This window comes from Sinohyriopsis cumingii, chromosome 8 (assembly GCF_028554795.1).
Source record: "Sinohyriopsis cumingii isolate HCF-2022 chromosome 8, ASM2855479v2, whole genome shotgun sequence".
In the NCBI taxonomy this organism is placed as follows: domain Eukaryota; kingdom Metazoa; phylum Mollusca; class Bivalvia; order Unionida; family Unionidae; genus Sinohyriopsis; species Sinohyriopsis cumingii.
Genome location: NC_142968.1, coordinates 89,373,933 through 89,401,201, shown reverse-complemented (window position 1 = coordinate 89,401,201; position 27,269 = coordinate 89,373,933). Strand labels below are relative to the sequence as shown.

The following is a 27,269-nucleotide window of genomic DNA, read 5'->3' as shown; positions in this document are numbered from 1 at the left end:
CATCTTTGTTGACAGATGGTAGAGAATATACAAGATTGATTCTGGTTCCTTGAGAGGTGTACATACAATGTGACTCATGTAAGCAAAAGCAAAAACCATTTTGAAAAAACAGGAAAACAACAGTAGCCACCAGTTGTGGCAGGAGAAGGATTGGGTTTGGTTTGGTTTTTGAAGGTTTAATGCCATTTTTCAGCACACGATAGACTATACATGGCAGCCATTATAACTGGTGGAGGAAGAACCCAGGAAAGGCCAAAGAAGAACCAAGAACCCAGGAAGATACTAGCAAGCTCTCTTACATACCCAAACTGGCAAAGCCCTAGAATCAAACCCATGTGGACTGAGGTGAGATGGCATTGACTGTTAAAGGCAAGTGCATCAGATCACTTAGCCACTTAGAGTTGGAAAGGATTTTTTCCCTTTCATCTACATGGAATACAGATGGAAGAGATGAATATTTGTTTTTCTGTGATTACTGGATTTGAAAGTTAGTAGAACATCTTTGTAATATCATTGCGATTGGGGAATGTATTCAAAGGAGAAACTTAATTAATGTAAATCTTAATTAACCTAATAATTCAATACTTTAATATCTGAGAGGTAAATGTTTTGCATTATCATTCAAAGAATGCCTTATAGAAACTTCAACCTAAATACGAAATGTATTTACACTGGTATAGTAATTCAAGAAACATACATGTAAAAACACATATGTCTTGCCATGTGGCATACATGATTTATTTTCAAATATTATCAGATCATGGATGAAAGATTCATTACCTAGCAGCCAGAAAACAAACACCTTTCTGAATAAGATCCAGTTTGAAACATATATAAAGGAAGAATTTTTGTTTCTCAATTAACATGTAAGCTGTATTTGTAATTTGTGTAAGGTATGTAAAGTAACTACATAATTTCATGTAACTTCATTGAATTTTATAAGAAATTTGAAGAAACATTTTGAATTCATTGACACAATGAAAGTAGAAAATACTGAGATTTTACAGTCTGCAGCAGATCAGTGGTAGACATTTTTCATGAGACATCAAAACAAGAAGTTTCAAACTACAACACATGACATTGCAAAACAAGTATCATTAATATAAAGAATACGTCATTCACTGATAGTGATTGAGCCTGATTTATGACACTATATTTATCAAGGTTTGTTTATTGATCTGCATAAATAATTTCATCTATGTTAAGTTTCAAAATGGTCAGCAATTTTCTTTCTTCAATCAAATAAGTTTTCCCTTCAAAATTTTAATTACTAAAGCCATTGAATTAGCTATTCTAGCATTAGTAGTTCTTCACATTGTTGTTTAACTTAGTATAAATACAGCCAGAGCAGTGAAATTGCTAGACAGGAACAATAAGTGCTCTGTGTAAAGTGCTGTTGCATGTGTGTGTGTGATCTGAATTTTTAACATAGCTTTTACAATACTTCTGGGGGCCCCAAGTGGCCGAGTGGTCTAAAGCGCTCACTGTTACGGATCACTGCCATCTCATCTCTGTCTGTGTGAGTTCGAGTCTCAGGCTTGGCTAATGTGGGTACGTGAGAAAGCCTGCCAGTAGCTTCTTGTGGGTCGGTGGTTTTCCAGGGTTCTTCCTCCACCAATTATACTGGCCGCCATGTATAGCCTATCCTGTGCTGAAAAATGGTGTTAAACCCTACAACAACAACAATACTTCAGTCATACTGCAACGATGTCAACAGTGTGGCAGTATATAGTGATGTCTAGCACTGGGGCATCTTGCCACAGACATGTAGCATAATGTCCCACCCAGTCACATTATCTTGACACCAGGTTGACCAGTCCTAGCACTAATCTTTTAATGCTTATCACCTAGTGAGGCAGCTGTCAGTACCATTTTTATAAGTCTTTGGTATGACTTTGCCAGGATATGAACCCACAACTGCCCGATTCTGAGGTGGACACTCTAACCCAGGGGTGTACAAACTACAGCCTGCGGGCCACATGCGGCCTGCCAAGGGTTTTCATGCGGCCTAGGCACAAGTCATCATTCACACTGACTCTGTTTATGCTACTCTGTTGATCAAATAAATGTGCTTCTTTTGAAGTTTAAGTTTTCAAATATTAACAACTGAAAATTAATTAGATGTTACTTAGAAAAACTTTTTGTTTTTGCTATTTCAAATATTAATTATTTTACTTAATGAACTATGCAGCTCGCGACAAGGTGTAAATTTGTGCATGCTGCACCTGCACTGGAAAGTTTGCCCACCTCTGCTCTAACCATTTAGGCCACCACAGAGGTCAAAGTGCTGTTGCACCTACAGCCACAGTAACTCATGCTATTAGCAATGGATGCAATGCAAAAGACACCACTAGCTACAGTTTACTATAGGACTGGGCCCTAACAATGTATTCCACTCCCACCCAACCTGCAAAAACTGTCACTCATGTCAAAAGATCCTGTCACAGCCTAGACAAAATCCTTGCAACAGAGCTCATTCTCTCTCATCCTCAACCACAAATATATGCACATACAACATCTGTCACACACTGCTAAAAACCAACTATTTCCTAAAGCAAGTTTATCGACATGTATCTACTTTACATTTATAAAATGATTTATTTAACAGATTTGTTTTGGCAGGAGACAAGTCTTACAGAGCTTCCAAAATCTAAAACCATTGCTATGTATTGGTATAATTTTTAAAAAATTCAAAACAGTTTACTTAATCAACTTATTGTATTGTTGCCTCCTACCTGCTTCTCAGTGTTTCTATAGTGGTATCATCTATGGCAATCTCTTTGGCTTTGAGATTTCCCTGATAATCATCTAGGAGTTTGCTATCAAATTCAAATGTAATGGGAGGCAATCGATCTGACCTGAAAGAGAGATTATAATTCAATGAGGACAAAAACAGGTGTAGAATCAAAATCGTAAGGAAATATTTGCAGTTTCTCAGTTGAAATCCATTTTATGTACAATACAGAAATTCATACACTGCCTCTGAGTGCATTATTTAATGATTCTTGTGTTATATTCTTGGCATATTATCTAATAATTGTGCAGTTCACACTGACTGCTCAAGTGGGAGCTGAACCCAACTCCAGCCTGAAGTCTTATGACAAAATGCAACTGCAAGATGATTTTACTTTTTTTATGCAATAATGTTAGGAGAAGAAAAAAAAAAGAATTCTTCCAAACACAGTGTCATGTCAATACAAGCTGTTATGATGATACAGGACATTAGGATAGCAAGGTACAAACTTAAGGAATTTAGTAATAATAATACCAGGAAGGTATAAACTTAAGATATTTAGTAATAATAATAATATCAGCAGGGTATAAACATAAGACATTTAGAAATAATAATAAAAGCAGGGTAGAAACTAAAGGCATTTAGTAAAAATAATACCAGCAGGGCACAAATTTAAGGCATTTAATAATAATAATACCTTTAGATGATATGTTATGACCTTCAAGAACATAAATAATGAGTTTTAACATTTACACAAATTATATCATGTTGCAGGCATAACAGGAAAGTAAATATAACAGTAAATTATGTTTCTTCAAGAATACTTACCCAATGACATTAATGTCAGAGAAAAGACATGCAAACTCTTGAATCAGCCCTCCAAAAAAAAAAAAATGATGAAAATAAAGGAAAGAAACTCTTTCATATTATATCCCCTTGCCACTGCTGGTGGCCACCAATATACCACTTATTATTCAGTTTCAGCTTTAGATAAACATCAACATTGTGGGGATGTATGAGAGGGATTTATAGTAATGCATCATGTAAGCACCAGGAGAGAAACATAATTTACTATACAATTCCTTTTCTCTATCACAGCGATTACAAATTACATTAACATTTGGGCAATAGGTAATAGGAGGAGACAACAGATCTTGGAGTAAATTATCTTTCTCCAAGAATTGTTAAGAAAATAAGATCTAACCCTAACAAAAACATGAAACAATTTGTCTTTTCCATCTTTATACAATGGGAAGTAACCACTAGATGACTACCCCTCAACTGCATGTTCACCATTTGTATAGCTGAGTGAAACAGCAAATAGGATGCTTATTTTTGCATGGAGGAATGGAGGGGTTTTAAAATAATGGGCAAATATAATTTACAAAAAAATCTGCTTTCTCCTTTGAGTATACTCTCCAATCACATTAATATACAACAATAATAAAAGCAATTTAGAAGATAACCTTATTCTGAAGCATCATCTCCAACCATAATGCCAATATTTAATTGCTGATATACCATATGTATTCCTTATAAGTCAAGTCAAACTGCAAACAACAAAGATTGCCTGCAGCTCAGGGTCTATATTGTTTGTTCTACTGATTACTCCTAACAAACTGCACTGACCCAGATCTGCTGGTGCATTATATGATGGCAGATCTGGGTCTGTGTATTTTGCAGCTGGACTTGTCTTATAAGCGAATAAATTTAGTAATTCTAGGAGCTGGAAATCTGTGACCTTGTGTGCATAATTTCCGTGACCATTCAATTATTTTCCTGATGTGACGTCATAATAGCAACTCCAGCATCCCGACTGCCAGTTACTAAGGTTCATTTCATGTGAAAGACAATGCCATTTTGAGGTGCTTACAGGGTGTAATAGCACACTAAGAAAATATTGTAGACTATATTTTGTTCTTTTCTAAATGATGAAGGCATAAAGAAAAGATGGATACATTATTGCAAGTGAGTTGATTTGAGAACAACACCATACAGCACTCTGTGCTCATAACATTTCTCAAAGGAATGCTAGAAGAGGGATCCTGAAAAAATGGCTGCTCTTGGATATGCAATGTTAGGCCAAGACATCAAATAAAAGCTGTTCCAGAATTACCTTTGGATATTTTAAATCTTGGGGAAAAGCCTTCAACGTGTAGGTCATGAAATAAGGCAGACAGCTGATGTAAATGACCACAAAATACAGCAATAAATTCATAGATCTTTTCTCTAGACAACAGTACATAAACTATTGCACCAGAAATGTATAGTATCAGATTTGTCCATATTGTAACTGTAGCCTACATGTAAAATACACCATAATTGAAGCTTAAGAAGGAAGCATCTGAATATTTAAGTCAATTATGTTATGATTTCTACTTTTCACATTCTTTTGAAGAACAAGTGCTTAAGTTATGACTGATTAAAACCATTCTCAATGCCTTTTAACCTCCCCAGTATTGGATATCATTTCACACACAAGTAGGCCCCCCTACTAATCTCTTCACCCAGAACCAAAGGTCAGGTTGCATATGACATCAACACATTGGTAATTAGAAATTAATGTTTTCTTACCAAAATATTCTGGCTGATACCAGTGAAAGCTATAGACTGATGGCATCTATGATGTTTTAGACTAAAATGATGTGCTTGAATGAATGTCTTCCAGAAATTGCTCAAATCATGTGTTGAAATTTTCAAAGGTGTATCTGGACTTGTGAAACATCAAAGTCCATTGAGTGTACCACCCGCTATAGACATGATGCCTAGGCTTGAGGGATTATATCATGTTTCCTGGCCTTTCCTACAAGGAAAATGCACTGTCAAGACCCATTTCAAGTGCATGGACTGGGTACTGCAGTTCTGCTTTTCTCAACTTACTGATCAAGGTGAGTGAGCAAATGATGACCACCTTCTGACTGCCAATAAATGGTAACCTGTTCTTGGCTATTGAGCATTATTATGTCATTAGGACAACCAAACCATCCAATCTGAACTGGAGATAGTCTGGATGTACTGAAAGGGTGTGCAGTTCACTCACTCCATATGCCAAAGCTAGGGCTATAAAAAACAAAACATGCTTTGTAAGACAGGACTGAGCGAAGCTCTACCCAGGGGCTTGTCATGTCACAATGTAGGAAAGGGGAACAATGTAACTGGAATCAACTCAGGTCAAAAATTTAAAGAAGGTCTGATGAGCCCTTGTCATGCACTGTATCCCACACTATTGAAAATGTGTCAGAAATAATGCAGTGGCGTAATCTGATAGCAATAGGTGCTAACTTGTGCCCCTTGATTAGGTATAGAAAACACTCAAAGGAGTTGATATTGTTGCCCCTGCAACAGTTCCTGAATATGTGCCACTTCCACTCATACCACTTACAAAAGTAGCACTTTCTAGCTCATTGATTGTATCCACTATTGAAGGCAAAAGTATGTGAAGGAATGGAAAACCTGCTGCAACTGGAGCTGCTTGTGCAGATTGGTCATCAGTGAGATTTTCCTGTGGATGTCCTTTGCTAGATCAAGTAGATCATTCACACATGCTTTGTCCTTTTTTGCAAGCTAGGCTCTGTATTGTCTGGATTATTCTCGGTATCAGAACAGATCAAGGGATCATGCATCAAAAACCACATATTATCTCCTTTACAAGTTTCCTCATCTAAGACTTGAGCAGAGACTGTATTGGGTGTAGCATGGATGCATCAACTTCATACCAATCTTCTACTTCCAGTTTTAGGAATCTTAGAAGGGGAGAGACCATTGTTGCATGCTGGCTACAGATGCAATCTTAGGTGAAGGCTAAAGACGTCAAAGTCAAAAGATATAAACTTCATCCATCTCTCTCTTAGAATTTACTGCAAAACTGTGGACCACATCATTTCTGACCTATTGGAACAAACACTGCAAAGTTAAGTGTTTCAGGCCAGGCACATCTTACAAGTTTCCAAAGAAACCTTAAAATTGTTACCCTACTAACATTTTGTAGTCACTGTATATTTGCAATGACAAAAAAACAACCTGCAAACTGTATCAATAACAGAGACTCATTCTTACAACAAACATTTAATTGAAAAATTGTAAAAAAAATTAAACACACGCAACAGCCATTATCAGGTGTGACTACAAGGTCTGAGACAAAGTCCACAACTTTAAAAGCATAGATACCAATGCCTTGAAGTAACTTTAGTTATCAATACTGTACCTACTTAATGTTCAAATGGGTAGAATTAATGAGGAATTATTACAGCTGTCGAGAGGTGAATATGGAAGTGAAAACCTTTAGTGACTAATATCCAGTATATGGGCATTCCCCCCACACAGTAGCAATGTAAAACAGTCTGAAAGAGTTTCTTATGGATAGAAACAACATCATTTAGTGTTCATCTAGACTAGTTTTGAACAGAAGTGGAGTTTACTTCCGAACTTTATTGTGATAAGGTATTTGATGAGGGAACCACTGTATATTAGGTTAAAAAATTTACACATATAGGAATAGTACACCAAAATTTTGCAGTAGCTCATATTGCATGTAAAACCTCTTCAAAATCTGAACTCCAAGGAAAATGATACCTTGTCATGTGCTAGAAAGACAAAGGTGTAAATCTGTACAAGGTGCAGCTTACTTGTTAGAACTAAGGAACTCTCCTGTGTATTCCTTTGTGTGATCAATCTTATTTACAGCTGCTTCTATAGCCCTGAAGATGTCATAGTGGTCTTTGGTGACAAAAGATGTCAGACTTTGGTATTCATCCAAAAAGTTCTTGCTGGAAAAAAAGCAAATACAACCATTAGTGTGAGTGTCGATTTTAAACCCAAGTCCTCAACATTACCCAACTTTCCACAAAGAGACCAGGACTACTGGTCTTTTCAACTGGACATGGAATTTGAACTCTACAATCAATATGAATCAGAAATATTTATGATACTAACTTTTATAAGATTTCCAAAATCAAGCAGATTCAGTGATTTTTGTGTCCTCTGCCTATAATGATGAGGTCAAAAAATTCACAATAATGAAATCAGACTATGACCTTCAAGACATAGCTATAAAGTTACTGGGCAGATATGGAAAGTAACCAAGTTTCAAAGTTCTGTCTGGGCAGATATGGAAAGTAACCAAGTTTCAAAGTCATGTCTGGACAGATATGGAAAGTAACCAAGTTTCAAAGTCCTGTCTGGGCAGATATGGAAAGTAACCAAGTTTCAAAGTCCTGTCTGGACAGATATGGAAAGTAACCAAGTTTCAAAGTCATGTCTGGGCAGATATGGAAAGTAACCAAGTTTCAAAGTAATGTCTGGACAGATATGGAAAGTAACCAAGTTTCAAAGTCCTGTCTGGACAGATATGGAAAGTAACCAAGTTTCAAAGTCATGTCTGGGCAGATATGGAAAGTAACCAAGTTTCAAAGTCCTGTCTGGGGAGATATGGAAAGTAACCAAGTTTCAAAGTCCTGTCTGGACAGATATGGAAAGTAACCAAGTTTCAAAGTCATCTCTGGGCAGATATGGAAAGTAACCAAGTTTCAAAGTCATGTCTGGGCATTTCAAGAAGAGTACAGGAAATTGGTTTTGACAAAAAAGTGATCTTGATCTTGATGAGAGAACCTTCACCATGAAATATGAGATAACATTAAACTAAGAATCTTACTGATACCATGATTCCTCCATGTCCTTTGAACAGCTTTTATGATACAAAAGTAAGAGTCCTTCAAATGGATTGCAACTCACCTTGGGCAAAAAGAATATCCAGGAATTCAAGACAAGACATTTCTTCCTTTTAACTGCAGAGTGTTGAAATCATCTCTTGATATTCTTCAGTGATAACAAGGCTTTCAAATTAGCTTTGGGGTGGACATAATGGTCATCTAAAATGGCAACATTTTCATTTAGGTCAAAGAATATATCATTAAAAGTCTTTGGTGATAACTATGTCAAATTTAGCAATCCATTCAGGGAGAGTAGTGACAGGAAATGTTTTGTAACAGCTGTCATATAGAATGTACAATGGGCACCATTTTCATCTAGGACTAACCAGGATCATAAGATGTATATTAGTGAAAACCCCATTCTGATACATCCATATTTTAGTGAGGAGCAGAGATAACACTATTTTCAAGGTCATCACCAAGGTGGTTAATGTTGAGGTTCAATTTGCATCATTTTCATTTAGGACCAACTAGGCAACGTAAGAACTCTTCTTATGAAAACCCCATGTCAAAATGATTCTTCATGTGACAGAATTAGTGATAACAAGATTTTCAAAATGGCCACCATGCTGACCGTATAAAATGTTAGATCAGCATCATTTTAATTAAGCATTATAATAAGTTTTTCAAGTGAAAACTCCATGTTGAGATGACTTTTCATTTTGGAGGAGTAACAATAACATTGTTTTCAAGATGGCTACCATGGTGGCCATATTATATACCATTTCCATTTAAAAATGATTAGAAGACTTGTTGATAGCACAGTGTTGATATGACCAGCCATGTAGGAGATGTAGTGATAGTCCAGTCAGTACTTAATTTGGCTGTCATGAAAACAATTATATGCACCATTATAATTATTGTCTGATACTTTTCACACTTGAATTGGAGCCCTGGGTGGCCAAGTGGTCTAAAGTACTCGCCTTTAACTGCCACTGCCATTTTAACCTTTGTCCATATGGGTTTGAGTCTTAGGCTTGACTAATGTGGGTATGTGAGAAAGCATGCCAGTAACTTCTCGTAGGTTGAAGGTTGTTACCAGGGTTTTCCTTGATTCTTCCTCCACCAGTTATACTGGCCTATATGTGTTGCCCACCATGTGCTGAAAAATGGCATTTGATCCAAAAAAAACAAAAAGAACAGCATATCACAATTATGGTGATTACACTGAAACCAAATTAAGAGGTAAAGCTGAAACACGAATTTCACTTGACAAGATTTATTTAATGTATTTATTTCTTTAGAGTACTGTCATCAGAAGGCATTACTGACATCATAACTGATTCATTTTACAGTTTAGAATTGGTCTTCTTTAAAGAAAATTTAACAAAATAATAAAAGTTATAATAATTATAATTTGTTAATCAAATTTACCGGTTCTAAGCACTATTTTCAATGATAAAACATCTGAAACCCCAATGATTCATTTACCAGCTTTGATCATGATTTTATTCACTGCCAGAGACCATCTGGGCTATTTTTAGAAGAAAAGTGTTTGTTATTTGCATACACTATAACAAGGGAGCAGCGTACACTGAGTTCTAAAGAAATTAGTTAATATGATAAGAGAGAAAGAAAAGTAAAAGAAATCAATAATGTTGTGCAATGTGCATGAATATGGAACACTGACTATATTTTGGTTATTATAACAGCTGTGATTTATTTAACTTGTTTTGACATTGATGTTTTCTTCTGCCTTTAGATTCAGGCAAGATACTTAACAGTATATTACGAAATACACCAAAGTGTTCTTTATACATACTGGTTAAGAGCACATTAACACAATCTTGGATAAACAGAAATGAACCATGTTTGAGTTACTTCTGTTAATAAGGTGAGCATTTTACTACTATTATGCCTATTCATAAAAATATAGTAATTTTTTCCTGTTTTCAATTTTAAAAAATTATTTTAAAATATTGTTATTTATACAGTTGTGTGCAACTTTAGTCAATATACAATGTTTATTGGGGGGAGGTGTAAATAAAACTAATTTAATGGCAAGAACCAATCCATCTAAATCATGAGCCAGGGGTCAGAAGCCAAAATGTATTACATCTATTATGTCTCCTCCCCCTACCAATGCAAGTTGCACAAAATTAAGTCCAAAAATATTAAAAATATCACTGTAATTGAAATTGTTGTATATTGGACCTCTGACCCCTTCCTAGACACCACAGGGCAATAGTGCAACAATAGCCAACCGTTGTGCCAAGTTTGGTGAATTTCCACTGAGCTGTTTGGGACATATCCCCGCAAAGTGTGAGGACAAAATTTTTAGATAAAAACTTAACTTTGTCATACCTTTCACAGTCATGAAACTGAAACATATCTTATATAACTGTGTATAAGTCAAGACCAAGTTTTTCTGAGTGATACTGCATGCTTTTGGGACTACATTACTATTTTTTTTAAAGTTCATATTTTCCAATACAAATGAAGTAACCTTTTTATTATATACTCATTTTGTTTTCCTACTAAAGGCTTAATGATAAAAGAATACACTACAAGAAACAAGGTAGTTGAATTGATGCCGTATTCCAAAATAAATACACAACAGTAGATTCATTGATACACAGATAACAATATTAATGCGAACATAGCAATGCCCAGCAATGTTTGAATTTCTTCATGTGCTCAACATTAGTTTTAAAACCTTTTTGTTCTGGTCTATTTAAGATTGAAATTTAAAGTAATACTGTGAATGAATGCTCATTAAAACAACTTTTCCAGTTGGTCTGAAATGGAAGAATTTTGTGTTTTTGTTGATCTTCTGCTTTTTGCTTATGATGGACTGGATTTACTGGGTCAATTCTGAGCAATGCACAAGTTATATGGGAAGTGGAGGGATAGGTGTTGAGGGATCAACTGTAGCCGTGTTTCAGTTCTGTCATTCATTGTTTGCAATCATAACATGGGTTAAATATGAATTCCTTTAATTGAAATTATCAAAAAGATGCTATGGAATATCACATTCATTCGTTTTTATTGCAGTAAGAAGAATATGATATTTGTTGGAAATGTAGCTGAACTTCAGCACAACTGTACGGTGAGCATCAAGTTTTGGAACCTGTGACACATGTCATGAAATTCAGATTTGCAGAATTAAGTATGTACCTATATGAAGCTGTACAATATGGGAAAATAGTGCACGATTCTGACAATGTAAAGTTAATGGAAACAAAACATGAACATACACTAAACAATGATATTTTAGCACATAATGCACTGGCAGATCAGGATCTATGCTGTTTGTTATAGTGATTACTCCAACAATCTGCAGAGACCCTGATCAGCAATCACATAATGACTCTGTGCAGTTTGCAGTCACATCTGACTTATAAATGAGAATATATGCTATGTCTCATTGTCTGTCTTCACAAGTTAGACAGTAGTTCTCAACATGATGCTACTAACCACTGTTCGACCAGAACTTCCTGGTATACTTGGTGGAAGTTAAGGAACTGTGGCAGGGTGCTGTTGAGGTAATTTTCCTGATGTGCCTGAACCTGACGTAGTGCCATCACGTAGTCATTGTGACTCTTGTGTAACTTCATGGTATCACGCTGGTATTTCTGCTTGGCATCAACTAGCTTACTTCCTGACTTGCCTGAAAACATTTTAGTACATAAACCAATAAATATATATAAGCAAAGGATAATAATGAATTGGTTATGAAATATAAAAATCTGGTATAAAATGAAAAGGAATCTGTTGTAAGCCAGTGGGTTAAATGTAAGTTGCTGAAATAATGAAGATAAGAGATGGATCTTTGTGTTTTTGTTAATCTCATGCATGTTGACTCATATACAGGAAATTGTAAGTTATCTTTCTCTTAGAGTACTGATTCATCACATTAACATAAGGAAATTAATGTTGGATACTTCCTAAATCAAGCCTTATCAAAAACTTGATAACAAGAGTCCCTCAAAGGGACTGGCACACTAACGGACAAAAAGAATTTTCAGGAATTTAAGATAAGGCCATTTCTTCCTTGTGACTGTCGAATGATATTCTTCAGCAATAACAAGATTTTCAAAACAGCTGATCTGGTACACATATTTGATATCAGCTTGGCACAATTTACGTTTAGGACAAAGCAGATGTAAAAGTCTTTTGTTGAAAACCCCATGTCATAATGATCCAATCAGGGGGAGTAGTGACAATAAGATTTTTAAGACAGCTGTCATGGCAGCCATATTAGTTGTGTGACTGACACCATTTTCATTGAGTACCAACTAGATATCATATGAAATTTATTGGTGAAAACCACATGATGATATACTATCCAAACAGAGAGAAGTAAGTGATAACAATATCTTCAAGACACAATTTTCAATTCAGGAGTAGGAATAACAAAATTTTCAATATGGCAGTTGTGGGGGCCATATTGGATCAGATTGGAACCATTTTCATTTAAGACCAACTGGATATCAATAATAAGTCCTCCTGTAAAAACCCCATGCCAACATGACTTTCTGTTTAAGTAGAGTTCTGACAAAAAGATTTTGAAGATGGTTGCCATGGCAGCAATACTTGAGACCCTTGTCTTTGTATATTTAAGTTTCCCATTATATCTGAATGTGTCATAAATTATGATGCAAATACATTTTAATATGAACTGGTTATAATTTACTCCCATTCACAAAAGCAAAGAAAAAGATAGCCAACTGTGAGAGGGAAGCCTGTGAGGAAACAATATGACTGCCCTTACATGATTACAAAAAGACCTATTCCAGCATATGACTTGAAATCAGAGGTATAACCATATTCTATCTTATGCAAGTCTCTCTATGACTGAATGGCTCTTAGCCTGCACTGCTTTCCTGACCAGAATTATGAAGATGTCTGTTTATGATCTTAGCTATTTAAGAAGGTTCCTGCATCAGTCTGGGAACATCTGTATATAGCAAGGATGACTAAAGGTAGTGACTCAGGTTTTGTCCCATCAAAGCATGGTGACCAGAATCACCCTGCAGATCTGGTCCTTTATTTTTGAATCACTCTCGGAATAAGCACAAATCACAGCATGGGCTAGCATGGATTCTTAAATATATCACAACTACAGATGTTAATCGTTTGTACAAAAGAAAATACTCAACTGGATATATGTCAGCCATTATATTCATTTTAAATTACCTTTCATATTTATTTCTTCAAATTTGATTTTACTTATGCGCACCCTTTCCAAACTTTTGGTATATTCTTGTTTGCAATTATGCACGTCATCCTTGACCTGGTGAAGAAAGGTAAGAAAAAACGGAAAAGATAAAAGTTTTAATACATACGTGAAACTAATGAACACTATCTTAAACAAAACAGCATTGTTAACAAATTCTGCACAAAATTTTTTTGAATGCTTTGGAAAGTGAATAAAAACCTTATTATCTGAAGACTTGAGGACTTAGTGTCTTTTCCATCACACAAATAACTTTGCATATGTAAACTTTATCTGTAATTGTAAAATTCCTATTATCATCCTCAAGTACTAAAATAAACAACAATTATCCCTTGAATCTGTAATACATTTAATGCTGCCTAACTCTACAAGCCACTTTCATCCTAAACTTGTTGCCCTACAGATTAGTGCTGACCTTCAATACCCTTCAATGTCACCTGACAGATCTTTCGCTAGGTTCCGTGCAAATCAACTAATACAAATTTGAAATAAAACACACTCAAAAGGTGAGCATACTGGGATCAGGTATTATATAAAAGTAGGGTTTTATCAGTGGGTATTATAGTATACTGTATTGATTACCATTTTTCAATACTCTTTGGGTACACAGACATCTACTGAATCAATAAAAATGATAAAAATTTCTTAACTGCCTACAAGGATATTATGAAAACAAATTTTGTATCGCTTACACACACACATATATATATAATCTAGCAAGTCATAGAGTGAAAATTTGTTCCAAGCAAGAATAAAACCCATGTCATCAGGAATGACAACTATCATCTAGCTCTCACATGCCATCACTCATGTCCATGCATACATTGGCAGGTGTCAACCTCATTTCTTTTTTTTTAGCTAACAGAACACATAGAGAAGACTGCAGGCATCAACTTTAGTTTCTGTGCTAACAGCATATACACTGCAGAGTCTGCAGGTGTTGATTTCATTTTTGTGCTAACAAGATACACACTGCAGATTCTATAGGTATCTACTTAAGTTTCTGCCCTAACAGCATACACACTGCAGATTCTATAGGTATCTACTTAAGTTTCTGCCCTAACAGCATACACACCGCCGATTCTATAGGTATCTACTTACGTTTCTGCCCTAACAGCATACACACCGCAGATTCTATAGGTATCTACTTAAGTTTCTGCCCTAACAGCATACACACCGCAGATTCTATAGGTATCTACTTAAGTTTCTGCCCTAACAGCATACACACTGCAGATTCTATAGGTATCTACTAAAGTTTCTGCCCTTAGAGCATACACACTGCAGATTCTATAGGTGTCTACTAAAGTTTCTGCCCTAACAGCATACACACTGCAGATTCTATAGGTGTCTACTTAAGTTTCTGCCCTAACAGCATACACACTGCAGATTCTATAGGTATCTACTTAAGTTTCTGCCCTAACAGCATACACACTGCAGATTCTATAGGTATCTACTTAAGTTTCTGCCCTAACAGCATACACACCGCAGATTCTATAGGTATCTACTTAAGTTTCTGCCCTAACAGCATACACACCGCAGATTCTATAGGTATCTACTTATGTTTCTGCCCTAACAGCATACACACCGCAGATTCTATAGGAATCTACTTAAGTTTCTGCCCTAACAGCATACACACCGCAGATTCTATAGGTATCTACTTAAGTTTCTGCCCTAACAGCATACACACTGCAGATTCTATAGGTATCTACTAAAGTTTCTGCCCTAACAGCATACACACTGCAGATTCTATAGGTATCTACTAAAGTTTCTGCCCTAACAGCATACACACTGCAGATTCTATAGGTATCTATTTAAGTTTCTGCCCTAACAGCATACACACCGCAGATTCTATAGGTATCTACTTAAGTTTCTGCCCTAACAGCATACACACCGCAGATTCTATAGGTATCTACTTAAGTTTCTGCCCTAACAGCATACACACCGCAGATTCTATAGGTATCTACTTAAGTTTCTGCCCTAACAGCATACACACCGCAGATTCTATAGGTATCTACTTAAGTTTCTTCACAAACTGGATATACTCTGCATACTCAGCTTTCTATTTCAGCTTTTGTGCTAGCATCATAAACTTCACTGACTTTACAGTTTCTGAGCTCAAAGCTTACTCCATGCAGACTCAGCAGGTGTCTATTTTAGTTGCAGTTTACATCCTGTCAGCAGCATATACCCTGCAGATTGCAGTGGCAGTATACCATGGTGCATGTGGCAAGCAGCACATACAGCATATACACTGCAGACTGCAGGGGCAGTATACCATGGTGTATGTAGCAAACAGCATATACACTGCAGACTACAGGGGCAGTATACCATGGTTAATGTGGCAAACAGCATATACACTGCAGACTACAGGGGCAGTATAACATGGTTAATGTGGCAAACAGCATATACACTGCAGACTGCAGGAGCAGTATACCATGGTGTACATGGCAAACAGCATATACCCTGCAGACTGCAGGGGCAGTATACCATGGTGTACGTGGCAAACTGCATATACTCTGCAGACTGCAGGGGCAGTATACCATGGTGTACGTGGCAAACAGCATATACCCTGCAGACTGCAGGGGCAGTATACCATGGCATATGCGGCAAACAGAATATACCTCTGCTGAAAAAACCAACACTAGACCATAACGATTTAAAGAACCCCTGCCCAATTTCTAATATCCAATTCATATAAAGAATCTTAGAAAAGGCTGTTCTATCCCAGCTTGTATCTCATATGAATTCAAACAGTCTTTTTAGCAATATACAATCTGCATATCGCCCTTGCCACAGTACTGAATCTACTCTTCTAAAAGTAGTTAATGATATTCTTTCTGCTTTGGATAATGGAAAGATTACAGTCATCACACTCCTTGATTTGTCTGCAGCATTTGACACAATAGACCATGATATATTACTTCACCATCTCCAGCATGTATTTGGCATTCATGATACAGCCTTACTGTGGTTCTAGTCCTACTTGGACAACAGGACACAAATTGTATCTGCAAATGGCTGATGACACCCAAATATACAAATCTAACCACCCAACTGAAGTTGATGCTACCATCCAAGGTATAGACAGGTGCATTTCTGACGTGAAATCATGGATGACATGTAACAAGCTGCAAATAAATGACGATAAAACTGAGGCCATTCTGATCAAAGACTTTCTCATTCACATCCTTTACCTCAAACAATAAATATCAGCAACACTAACATTAAATTCACACAATCAGTACGAAACCTAGGTGTTACTCTGGACAGTACTCTCACATTGCACCAACATGTCATGAACATATGCAAAGCTGCATATCTTGAGCTGAGATGCGTCAGCTCAATTTGCAAATATCTTTCAGCTGATGCCACTAAAACACTTGTGTGTTCATTAGTACTTTCAAGACTGGACTTTTGTAACTCAATTCTGTCTGGTTTATCTCAATATCTACTCCGGAAACTTCAAAACACAGCTGCTTGGATCATACTTTGAGTTCCACGATCAGAGCACACCTCCCCGCTGCTCTGTACCCTACATTGGCTATCCATTTGATCCAGAATCAAACACAAAATTTGTTCTCTGTGCTACGTTTCACTGACGGACTCTAGTCCAACATACCTATTCGACCTCATCCATGTGTGCACACCAGCAAGATACTTACACTCCTCTTCTGACAATTGCATATTCATTATTCCCACTATGAAAACAAAGTCATATGGACAGCGTTCTTTTGCATACCATGGCCCAGCAACGTGGAATGAACTGCCCACTGAACTTAGACACAAAGACACAGTGATCCCATTCAATAGTGCTCTCAAAACTCACTTATTTCGACTGCAAGAACAAACCTAAAGACCTAATAATGTTTCCTACCTTAAATATTCTCAGCAGGTTCTTTTATGTTTTAAAATTTCATGGTGTTTGTGTTCGTAATCATATCATTATATATGGTTTTCATCTTATAGGTGTTGTCTAATATTGTAAAGCGCTTCGAGCTTCTAAAGATTAGGCGCTATATAAAGTCCTCATTATTATTATTATACCCCGCAGACTGGAGGGGCAATATACCATGGTATATGTGGCAAACAGCATATACCCCGCAGACTGGAGGGGCAGTATACCATGGTATATGTGGCAAACAGCATATACCCCGCAGACTGGAGGGGCAGTATACCATGGTATATGTGGCAAACAGCATATACCCCGCAGACTGGAGGGGCAATATACCATGGTATATGTGGCAAACAGCATATACCCCGCAGACTGGAGGGGCAGTATACCATGGTATATGTGGCAAACAGCATATACCCCGCAGACTGGAGGGGCAATATACCATGGTATATGTGGCAAACAGCATATACCCCGCAGACTGGAGGGGCAATATACCATGGTATATGTGGCAAACAGCATATACCCTGCAGACTGCAGGGATACTTATTCATCTTTTTTACATCTTCCGTTGATCGGGAAGCTTTATTTTGCACCGTTACCATCTTACCGTTTTTAATTTCAACCATTTGTTCTTTTATATCGCTGGTCGATATAGGACCTTTTATAAGTTTTAAAAGATTATACAAATAACACTTTGTTTGGCACTAAATAGCCTAAAAGTGCTCATACGCCGTTAAAAAACAAACAATCAATCAATCTGCAGGGGCAGTATACCATGGTGTATGTGGCAAACAGCATATACCCTGCAGACTGCAGGGCAGTATACCATGACATATGTGGCTCTGTGCCTACAATAGGATGAACATGATACAAAATAAATTGGTAAATCGGTGTCTGGTAATTGCAGTGCAAGTGCATACTTACCTTGCTAAAGTCTTTTTCTAGTCTGTTCCGTTCATCCTCAAAACTTTTCCGTGCTGACCTCTTTTCACTGATCAGTGTGCTCAGCTTCTCTAGTGTGGAAGCTACAAGCTGGTCAACTTTTCTCTGGAACAGCTGAGCAAGTTTCTCTGTCTCACACACAATGGTTTCCCAGGCCTGAATAATTCCCATGAAATATGAGATAGATTTTTTGATAGGAAAAGAACTCATTTAAATTGGTATCACTTCAAGTACAAATGGCATCTAATCTGTAGGAACTGTTAGACTTCCCTTACATATATATTCTCACAACAGATGTGAATACATTGATGAACTGTAGTGTTCTATGAACATTTGATCAAGTGTCCCTAAAAAGGACTGCTGCTCTATATGCAGAGAAAAACTCATGAAGCCAAGAAAGATTTCTTTCTTGCTTATGTAGCAACTTTTGACCTTGATCCCAAGGTAATGAGGGGCTAATTATTATTTGAGTTCCATGGTGATATACAAACATATCAAGTATGTCCCAATCTATTCACATGATCACGACCAATGAATTCAAGGTCACTCGGTGCTACTGACTAAACTCACTGGAGGTATAAAGTTTTTATAATTACACTTAATTTACTCAAAATTCAAGTTATTGTGATCACAAGATAAAAAATTGAAAAGTGACATCATACCTTAACTCCAAAATGATGGGGAGCTGAATACATTTTTAATCACAAACCTTATCATGTAGAATATATCTATGTGAAATATGGATTTACAGTGTGACCCCGCTATAACACGGTAGTTGGGGGCCATAGAACCCGACCATGTTATAGACCGAACCATGTTATAAGCAACCAGGTCAGTTAGATGAAGAAAATGATGCATGTACCCCAACACATTTGTGGGGTGGGGTAGGTAATAAATGTGGGTGGTAAAATACGTGCTTCTTTGGCACAGTTACTATCTTAAATTGATGCATATTAAATGGAAACTAGACCGGTAGTGAAAACAGATAAGGCATATATAATATTTTACTTTATTTAGAGAACCATGGATTAGTACATATACGTGTATACTGTTTATATATACATGTCTTATGTAAAGCATGAATAGAGTATCAACACTGTGTACTCACCCGCAAATCTCATCACATACAATGAATCCACAATACAAATAATTCCATCTAAAAAAATCCACACAAATTTAAAATATTCAATAATTTTGTCACAGGTCATATAGGTCTCAATGCAGGGATAAACATAGCACAATCACATAACAAATGATGAAGCACATTTACTTTTCAGTACGTCCCAAGTTGGTGAAAGTTAGTTTGTGTTTTAAGCTGCCATTGGTAGCATTCGTAAGCACAAACTTTTTCCTGCAAAACAGAAACTTTCCTGGCAAAGTAAAGGTGTCCCAGTCACATTGGAAAATGCAAAAATCCATCAAATTCCATTGCTTTTATTTAAGTTTGGTACCAAGTTCTTTGAAGAAAAATTCTTTGTTTTTACTGAAGATTGTAATCGGCTTTCCCTGATGAAATGTGCATGCATTATTGAAGTCACCGCTAAAGGCCAACTTTAGAGAACCAAACAAATGCCCATTTCTTATTGTGGCGGCAACATAAAATAATTGTACTGCATGACTGAGACTGATTTTTTTCCCTATTTGCTGCGTACGTTTTCATAACAGTTGGTGCTTCAAAGGTAATGTTTTCTTTGAAATTTCAGCAAACTATATCTGGGTACATTTTTAAATAAATCAACTGGCCATCATTTGGTCGATCGTAGTTACAGTTCCTCCCTGCCTACTGAATAAACCAATTGTGGTTGCGGAGTGATGCTGCCTTCCACTCAATTTAACAAGAGGTCAATGGACAATAGAGACACAGGTGTTCTGGACTGAATACAAGGATTAGTACAGAACATGTGGGCGTTCTGAAGGATTAAATTCTGAGTGGAAAGAAGAGGAATTTTACATACCATCCACACATAAATGTCTATGTAAATATGTTAATTACTAACAAGTGGCCAAAAATCTGAAAAAGATTACGAGATAATGCCTCGTCCAGTTGATCTCCGCTACCAGAAATGTCAACAACAAAAAAAAAAACCAACATATCTCCCAACATACAGTACTCATGCTCGATGTCAACATAAGTGGATTATGATGTTTGGTTTGGTTTGGAATTTTTTAACATAGTTTTAACAATTTTTCAGTCATATCGCTAAGATGTCTGCAGTGTGACAGTTTATAGTGATGTCTAGCACTGGGGCATTATGCTGCAGACATGTGGCATGATGTCCCACCCAGTCACATTATCCTGACTCCAGGCCGACCAGTCCTAACACTAACCTCTTAATGCTGAGCACCAAGCGAGGCAGCTGTTAGTACCATTTTTGTAAGTCTTTGGTATAACTCGGCTGGGGATCAAACCCACGACCTTCCGCATCCGAGGTGGACACTCTAACCACTAGGCCACCGGAGCGGTGGATTATGATATAACAATGCACTGTTAAGATGGTTTGTCAATATGGACAAAGAAATTGTTCATGTAACAACAGATACATTTCTGTGCATTTTATATCAGGTTTGCAGCTTCCTTTCATAGGGCCTTCAAATTTCTCCATTCCAAAACAATGGTTGTATATACAAATTTAAACAGCCAACAATGTTGACAATAAAAAAAAAAATCGCAAAATATTATATTTTGCCGCCAATTAGGAAAATAAAATCGCAGTTTGCGACATTGGCAAAGCCCTATGCGATCCTGGAATAAACATTTTACACTTTATTTTTCATAATTTTAAGAAGAAAAAACATTTTTTTCCATTTATGAGAAAAATACATATAAATTTACAGAAGCCACACCAGGATCATCTTGTATTATTCATGCGTGATCTCTTCCCCAAAATGATAATAAACTTTCTACGTTTTTTTTGGTACTTTTTAAAAAGAATTTTTTTTCTGTGCGAGAAAAATATCTGCATATAAAATTTCAGGAGCCATGCCACGACCATATCTTAATTTGCGTTATAACAGAGTGTGCTATAGTGGGGTCACACTGTATGTACATCTATACCTGCACCTAATGCAAAAAAAGTAAAACAGCCCGTTTACAAAATTTCACCATCGTGTACGTGTGAACACTCTTTCTGAAGTATATTTATTTACCCATAACATCTAAATGGAACAAATAAACTGTTAGCTTTTAATAAAAGCAAAATAAGAAGAACCTGCCTGAAATAAGGAGCAATATGTGGAATACTCTGACTTCTCAAACTTCTGAGCTATCTGTACAAAGTTGAAGAGTGATTGGGCATATTTTTTGTCACCATCAATTTTCTTCTGAAGGCAAGATTTCATAGTCTCCAGCAGCTTAATTTCTGTGTCCTGTATGCGCAGCAATGCATCATGGGATGTTCGTCCCTGTAGGTCAGTTCCAAAACCCATCTAAAATGAAATAGGATTCATGTATATTTGATCCTTTCATAAGCCGCTACACAAATTACCAAACAGATGTAAGCTATATCGATTGGATTTATGGTACACCAGCACCATAAGGCTATTTAGTACCACAGAAAAAGTTATATGTAAGATTATTTACAGCTGATAAAAGGTTTATAATCGACCAGCAATAATAACATCAGACACTTAAAAACATAACGATGAAATGGTGAGGGTAACGTATGTAGCTTCCCGATCAACGGGGAATGTAAATCATGTGTCAATGACATATAGATGAAAAGGTACTTAGTATTACCAACAGTATATACATTACAAACAATACTCAACATGATGGCATAAATGTTATATCTTAGAATTGATGTTTACTTTTTCAAGAATTTTAAAATGGAAGAGATGTTTATTGTATCAAAAGTTGCTTCCACGTGTTGAACATTGTAGTAACGATTGTGTGCAGATTGGAGATCAAAGCAATATATCATAAAGTGCTCAGTAGTGAATGCTTCTTGGCAAGAAATGCACTCAGGTGGGTCTTCACCTTTTAGAAAGTAGGAGTGGGTTATGTAAGAATGACCAATTCTTATTTTTACAATGACTACCTCATCACTACGGGATGGTTTTGTAGGAAGGACTCCAGTCTCCTTGGGTTAGCTTGATCACATGGAGTTTATTATTCACTGCATCGTTCCATGATGCCTGCCACTTAAGACAAAGACTTTTTGATACTAGGTTTAAAATCAGTATGATATTTTAAAATCAGATGGTTTTAGGGATAGGAGTGTGATCTGCTTTCTCATTACCTTTAATACCAATATGGCTGGATAACCAACAGTAGACTATATTGTCGGAGGTACACTGTTCACTTTGCTTGAAATGAATATCAGTAAAGGGTTTTCTAGCTTTCTATTGTATCAAGACATAAGTATTGATAGTGAATCAGAGAAGATAATTCAGTTTAAAATGCATTTCCTTTCAACATATTTCAGGGCAAAGGTCTATTCTCCTGATTTTGGCTGAAAAAATCTATGCACCATTTGCAAACTTTTGTTGTGTGATTTCCATTAACATAGGCTGCAGCAGCCTTTTCCTCATACTGTGATCCATCAGTGTAAATTCTCGTGTAGTTATTAAATTCAGTGAGGAGTTCATGATAAGAGTTGTGGAAGATGGAAGGGTTTGTGTCAGATTCTTTTTCATCGTGTAGCTTAAAAAGTACTTTTGGTTGTTGAAGTAGTCAGAGAGGTGTTTTTGAGATGGACATCTGGATTTTAGAAAGGTCAATTTTTGTATTGGCTTGATGATATGCTAATGCCAAAGGTAGGTACAAAATTTGGCTTAGTGTAATGTTTTGTATTTGGGTTTGAATACAGCCAAAAATAGCAGGGTTCTGAGGATTTGATCTTAATTTGAGGGCATATTGTATAGAAAGTATTTCTCTGCAATGTCATAAAGGTGGTTCATTTGCTTCTGTGAGATCTGGATGTGCTAAATGCTTCCAGAGCGAGTCTTATTCCTTGATGGTGAATTGGATCAAGTATCTTTAAGTACTGACTCTCTGGCTGAACCATAAACAACACAACTATTCAGTTTGGAACGTATAAAAGTTCTATATAAACTGAGGATGACTCTTCTATCACCACTCCAGTCAGTGTGCGCAACTACTTAAGTAAATCTAGAGATTTCATGCATTCAGCTTTCAAGTTTCTTAAGTGTTTTCTGTTGAAGACAAAAGCCAGAACAACCTTGACATACATATCGTTCTTTCACATAAGACTTGTTGGCAAGCCAATTTAGTTGTGAAATTCTATTACCCTTTAAATGTTTGATTATCTGTCCATAATTCTATTTCCTAAACCACTGGATAGAAATTTATCAAACATCTGCAAGAAGGCACATGTATCATGTTTGGACCCCTCCTCTTAGGTCTGCATAATTTTTTTTTACCAAACTTGGAACAGTCATGGCACTAGAACACATAATATATATATAGGGGTCCTGGATGGATGTGTGGCCTAAAGCGCTCGCCTTTACTGATCACTGCCTTATCACCTCTGTTCTCATGGGTTCAAGTCTTGAGCTCAGCCAATGTGGGTATGTGAGAAAGCTTGCCAGTAGCTTCCTGTGGGTCAGTGGTTCTTACAGAGTCTTCTCAGGTTCTTACTGCACCAGTTATACTGGCTGCCATATATAGACTATCTTCCATTGAGAAATGGCGTAAACCCCAACACAACAACAACAATATATAACCTATTTTCAGTTTTGCCCCCTTTGTCTGCTTGAGTATTATACCTAACCAAATTGTATGAGAATGGTAGTCTTCTCATAGTTGATGTTTAGGTATTTGGCAAATTTTGTGATGCAGTGGCAGTGTCAGGTGACCAAATGTACTCTAAGCTTACCCAAATCACAACATTCATTTTCATCCAAGCCTCTGATAATAACACTAGATTTATCTTCCCTGATGCAAGTGGATAAGGGTTATCTTAAAATACTGAGAGCTATACCAGTAAAACCCTCTTAGTTTTCTGTTCATAACTACACCTCCATACAAAAAGCTCAAATTCTGGGATGTAAAAGATCCATTATGAAAATACATTTGCAAAGAACTGGCAAACAAGGAAAAACCTTTATTTGTTCGCATCTGCTTTACTGTTTGCATTTGGTTTTACTCATAGGTCTATAATATGTAAATTCTGATTCAATACATAATTAATACACCAAATTATATGTGCAGTCTTTGGGTGAGGCTGAGTGATATATGGGTTCTTTGTTACTATATCATGCTTTTAATCCTTGAAACCTTTTAAAAATCAAATAAAATCATTCCTACAGTATGAACTTTCATCAATGAAAATAATCACCAATATTCAAGATCATGTTTCCTATTTTGCCCCAAACCCTTGGGAGGATCTCAGATAATACAAAACTAGCATGGCCCGATGATCTGTCAACTTGACCTCTAAGCTTTGGAAATGATCTTTATCCCCAGATATGTATACACAGTCCTATCAGTCTGGATTCCCCCTCCCCTGATGAACAGAAAAAAGAATGAGTGAAGACAAATTGGAGCCGGTCACTCTTTTGATAAAAGGTCATATGGATTAATTGTAGCTGTAACCTTCCACCTGCACTAAACTAGGTACTGATACCTGGCTACATAGTGATAACTGTTAGGCAGTACATTACTGCATGTGGATGCTACAACAGTGACCCTTCAAACAGACTGTATGATCAGGAAGTAAAATGTGTGTCAGTATGATGTATATCAGCAGTGGTTTTTCTGTTGTACTTCACTCAATCAAGAATGTACATGAAGTCTACTCTGCACACACATGTACATAAACAACATGGAAACCTGATGTGTACAACAATGAAAATTATTAACTTGGGTATCTGATATATTGATGCAAGTTGTGCCTACTGAGAACATGTTTCCCAATGTACACTTTTTTCTTCTCACCATACAATTAAACTGGCCAAAGATACTTTTAAATAAGAAAGAGGACTAAAATTAAGGATAAAAGTGTTATTTATATAAGTTCTAGCAAGTGTGGCATGCAAAGTGTTGGCCAAACTCATCAGCAGTGTCTAAAGGCATGAAAATATTTGACATAATAATAACTATAGCAATCCATCATTTTCAACTCTGGGAACAAAGCAGCTATATAACAGGGCTCTCAACAGATTTCAAAACTGAAGAGTCATTTGACCATTGACATCAAAATCTCAAGAGTCAAAATGAAAACTTCAAGAGCCAAAACTTGAAATACAACCATCGTTTGTCTTTTTTAGTCATGACCTTGTACCTGGGATTGTTTGATATTCGTGCAGTAAACTGATGATTAAGATTTCTTGTCTCATGTTGAATAAAGGGAAATGCCTGTACAGCATTTTACAAGACTTACTGATGATTAAGATTTCTTGTCTCATGTTGAGTAAAGGGAAACGCCCGCACAGCATTTTGTAACAGTTACTGATGATTAAGATTTCTTGTCTCATGTTGAATAAAGGGAAACGCCTGCACAGCATTTTGTAACAGTTACTGATGATTAAGATTTCTTGTCTCATATTGAATAAAAGGAAATGCCTGTACAGCATTTTGTAACAGTTACTGATGATTAAGATTTCTTACAACTTCAAGAGATTTATTCTCCTCCTCCTCACAATGGTTGCTAATTTTCCCCGATTATTTCTGAGGGTCGGAAAGATCATCACTGGCAGGTTGTTTCTGAGACTGAGATGGTAAAGAAATTATCTTTCCAAAACCAGTGTGGTTAGTTAATATGAACCAGTGTATGACAACACTTCACTTAAGATTTAGAAGAAGAAAAAACATTTCTATTTCATTCACAAGATCACTGATGGTTGACCAGTGCTGCCAATGTGATTATTAAGTTACACACTTAACAGGCCCTCAATGGTTTTCTTGTTAGAAAGTGATGACTAAAAGGATATGGTAGAGTACCCTCTCATCTTCTGTCCAGACTTTCCCTTGAAACATTTCATTGTTGAGAAGAATGTGAATGTCTTCTCTATATCAGCATTAGAATGTGGCAATGACAAAACAACCACATATTTAGCCTGCAAGAAACATCAACCTTCATTTTTTTTCTGTGGCTGCAGAGTTTATATCATTGCTGACTGCTCTCCAATACTCCTCCAAACCAAGTTCATCCTAAGGAGAAAATTTCAGAGTCAAATACGAAATGTACTCCTGACTTGCATATTTCTTAGCCATTTTTTTCAGTATTGGAAGAAAGCTTATGTTTCAGCATTCTGACATTAACTCATCTAAAACATGGTTCAACTTCCTTAAATATTTCTCTGTAAACAGTTTGAACCATGCAGGAACAATTAAACAATTACAAAAATCAAAGGTCAGCCACTTTTTATTAAAAGACTTGAAAGCCATGATGAACCACCTTTGATCGCTTAAAAAAAAAATCATGCATTTGGCCTTAATTCTCATGATTACAAAAGTAAGCTAAATCAATTAACAGATTGTTGAGTACATGTATCAGCCTGATTACCACACATCACTGGACCAGTATTACATGTCCGGTTTCCGGTAGACTACATAAGATGGAATTTCCATGTATCAAAAATGGGTAAAATTTAAATTCCATATGTCGAAACCTGAGGGTAAGCGTCTATTTGTGAATCCTATAGAATAAGGCTATTAGTACAAATCCAATGTGGATACAGCCATCCACTTGGGAGCAGAGATAATATTTTCAAGAGAACCATCATAGAGGCCATACTGAAGATCAGTCCCTTTCATATAGGACCAGCTAGACACTATATGAAATCTTCTGATGAAAACCCTATGTCAAAATAACTTTCAGTTTAAGAGGAGTAACTAAAACAAGATGGCAG

The 27,269-nt window shown here is 36.5% G+C and overlaps 1 protein-coding gene across 1 annotated transcript in view; it reads right to left on the bottom strand.

Annotated features, from left to right (window-relative positions):
* LOC149794111 (tyrosine-protein kinase Fer-like) overlaps positions 1–27,269 on the bottom strand; it is a 103,899-nt gene that overhangs the window by 62,165 nt on the left and 14,465 nt on the right. Inside the window, exons 2-7 of the mRNA XM_089968089.1 lie at positions 21,669–21,881; positions 18,438–18,611; positions 13,582–13,678; positions 11,860–12,052; positions 7,360–7,500; positions 2,736–2,858 (exon numbers count right to left, since the gene is read on the bottom strand). Of these exons, the coding sequence (XP_089824215.1) occupies positions 2,736–2,858; positions 7,360–7,500; positions 11,860–12,052; positions 13,582–13,678; positions 18,438–18,611; positions 21,669–21,881 (941 nt within the window). The remainder of the gene's footprint in view (positions 1–2,735; positions 2,859–7,359; positions 7,501–11,859; positions 12,053–13,581; positions 13,679–18,437; positions 18,612–21,668; positions 21,882–27,269) is intronic.